Below are 2,500 nucleotides of genomic sequence, written 5' to 3' on the forward strand. Positions count from 1 at the left end.
TAGAACTTTTGGGTCATAATTCCACTAAACGTGTTTGGAGTGATGAGTACCATCTCAAGAACACCATCCCTACTGTGAAGCATGGGGGTGGTAGCATCATGCTTTGGGGGTGTTTTTCTGCACATGGGACAGGGCGACTGCACTGTATTAAGGAGAGGATGACGGGGGCCATGTATTGCGGGATTTTGGGGAACAACCTCCTTCCCTCAGTTAGAGCATTGAAGATGGGTCGAGGCTGGGTCTTCCAACATGACAATGACCTGAAGCACACAGCCAGGATAACCAAGGAGTGGCTCTGTAAGAAGCATATCAAGGTTCTGACGTGGCCTAGCCAGTCTCCAGACCTAAAACCAATAGAGAATCTTTGGAGGGAGCTCAAACTCCGTGTTTCTCAGCGACAGGCCAGAAACCTGTCTGATCTAGAGAAGATCTGTGTGGAGGAGTGGGCCAAAATCCCTCCTGCAGTGTGTGCAAACCTGGTGAAAAACTACAGGAAACGTTTGACCTCTGTAATTGCAAACAAAGGCTACTGTACCAAATATTAACATTGACTTTCTCAGGTGTTCAAATACTTATTTGCAGCTGTATTATACAAATAAATAGTTAAAAAATCATATATTGTGATTTCTGGATTTTTTTTTTAGATTATGTCTCTCACAGTGGACATGCACCTACGATGACAATTTCAGACCCCTCCATGATTTCTAAGTGGGAGAACTTGCAAAATAGCAGGGTGTTCAAATACTTATTTTCCTCACTGTATATATATATATATATATAAATATTTTGCCTTTGTATACAGTTTTATATATATATACACACACACACACACAACAAAATTTTTGCCCCCATTTTTTGAACTCAAAGATCTAAGACTTTTTATATGTACACAAAAGGCCTATTTCTCTCAAATATTGTTCACAAATCTGTCTAAATCTGTGTTAGTGAGCACTTCTCCTTTGCCGAGAGAATCCATCCACCTGGCATGGCACCATGGCATATCAAGATGCTGAGTAGACAGCTTGATTACTGCACAGGTGTGCCTCAGGCTGGCCACAATAACAAAAACAACTCTAAAATGTGCAGTTGTATCACACAGCACAATGGCACAGATGATGCAGGTTTTAAGAGCATGAGATATTCAACTTTCTTTGCAATTTTATGTTGAGGAACATTATTATATTATTCTGAAAATGTTCCACATTTTGTAGACACATTCTTTCACAGATTGATGAAGATCTGTCCAGGTTTACTTCTGAGAGACTCGCTGCCTTACTAAGATACACTATTTAAACCCAACCATCTTACAATAAACCTTAATTCTTGCATAGAGTTTTTCGAGACGTGTTGCAGCCATCATTTAATGACCTTTTATTTTTTCTTTAATATGGTACATTTCCCTTTGAAGATTTGAAAATCATTGCATTCTGTTTTGCATTCAACTTTTTTAGCAATTTTGGTTGCAATTAAAAAAGGACCACCACACAGTGGATTGACATAGTGAAGGCTATACTCACTTTTAAAGGCAGGGTACATAGGGAATGTATTAGTGATAAATGAAGCATCATATCTGGAATCAGGAGAGATGGAAAAACCTATGGAGAAATGATAAACAAGAGTCACTTAACTATACACAGTCACTGAATCTGCTGTCTTTTTTGAGCTGTTTAGTTTATTTCCTCTGAGCTTAGATATATATATGCTTTACACATTAAACTATATGGAAAAGGTATTGAGACACTTGACTTTTCCAGCCATATGTGTTTTTTTGCCGAATTGTTAACACAAAGTTGGTAGTACACAATTATATTTCAAATGTCTCTGGATGTTGGAGCATGACATTTTTCCTTCATTTGAACTTGGAGACCCAAACCTGCTCCAGCATGACCCTGTTCACAGAGCCAGATCTATAAAGATATGGTTTACATGGTTGGAGTGGAAGATCTTAAGTGGCCTGCTATAGAGCTCTGACCTCAAATCTATTTGGGATGAATGGGAACTCTGACTGCACCCCAGGTCTCCTCACCTCACCTACATCAGTACCTGACTTTACTAACACCCTTGTAGCTTAATAAATCTCACACAAATCTACACAAGCACACTCCAAAATCTAGTGGGAACTAAATGTGAAATGAGATGTTTAAAAGGCACATGATTCTTGATCAGGTGTCCACAAAATCTTGTCCATATAGTGTTTGTGTGCGCTTTTGTGTATATGAGAGAGAGAGAGAGAGAGAGAGAGAGAGAGAGAGAGAGAGAGAGAGAGAGGGAGAGAGAGAGAGAGAGAGAGAGAGAGAGAGAGAAACTCTAACCAGGTGGGTACAGGAATCCACGGATGATCTTGTGATCCTCATTGGAATCACAGGTCTGTGTGTGTTCAGGAGGAACTCGGATGTCTGCTCTTACACAGTCTGTGTCTGGAAGAGGTGTAGCAGTGCTCTCTATCTGCAGAGAAAACCATGACATACACACTTATGCAATATTTTCTGTTTATAGAAAT

General features: G+C 39.7%; 1 protein-coding gene across 1 annotated transcript in view; it reads right to left on the reverse strand.

The window, feature by feature from the left end:
* Window positions 1-2,500, reverse strand: part of enpp2l (ectonucleotide pyrophosphatase/phosphodiesterase 2-like) — a 32,556-nt gene that overhangs the window by 12,066 nt on the left and 17,990 nt on the right. The window contains exons 21-22 of the mRNA XM_083546963.1: window positions 2,313-2,445; window positions 1,518-1,595 (exon numbers count right to left, since the gene is read on the reverse strand). Coding sequence (XP_083403089.1) covers window positions 1,518-1,595; window positions 2,313-2,445 — 211 coding nt within the window. The remainder of the gene's footprint in view (window positions 1-1,517; window positions 1,596-2,312; window positions 2,446-2,500) is intronic.

The sequence above is a fragment of the Silurus aristotelis genome, assembly GCF_946808225.1.
Source record: "Silurus aristotelis genome assembly, chromosome: 7".
In the NCBI taxonomy this organism is placed as follows: domain Eukaryota; kingdom Metazoa; phylum Chordata; class Actinopteri; order Siluriformes; family Siluridae; genus Silurus; species Silurus aristotelis.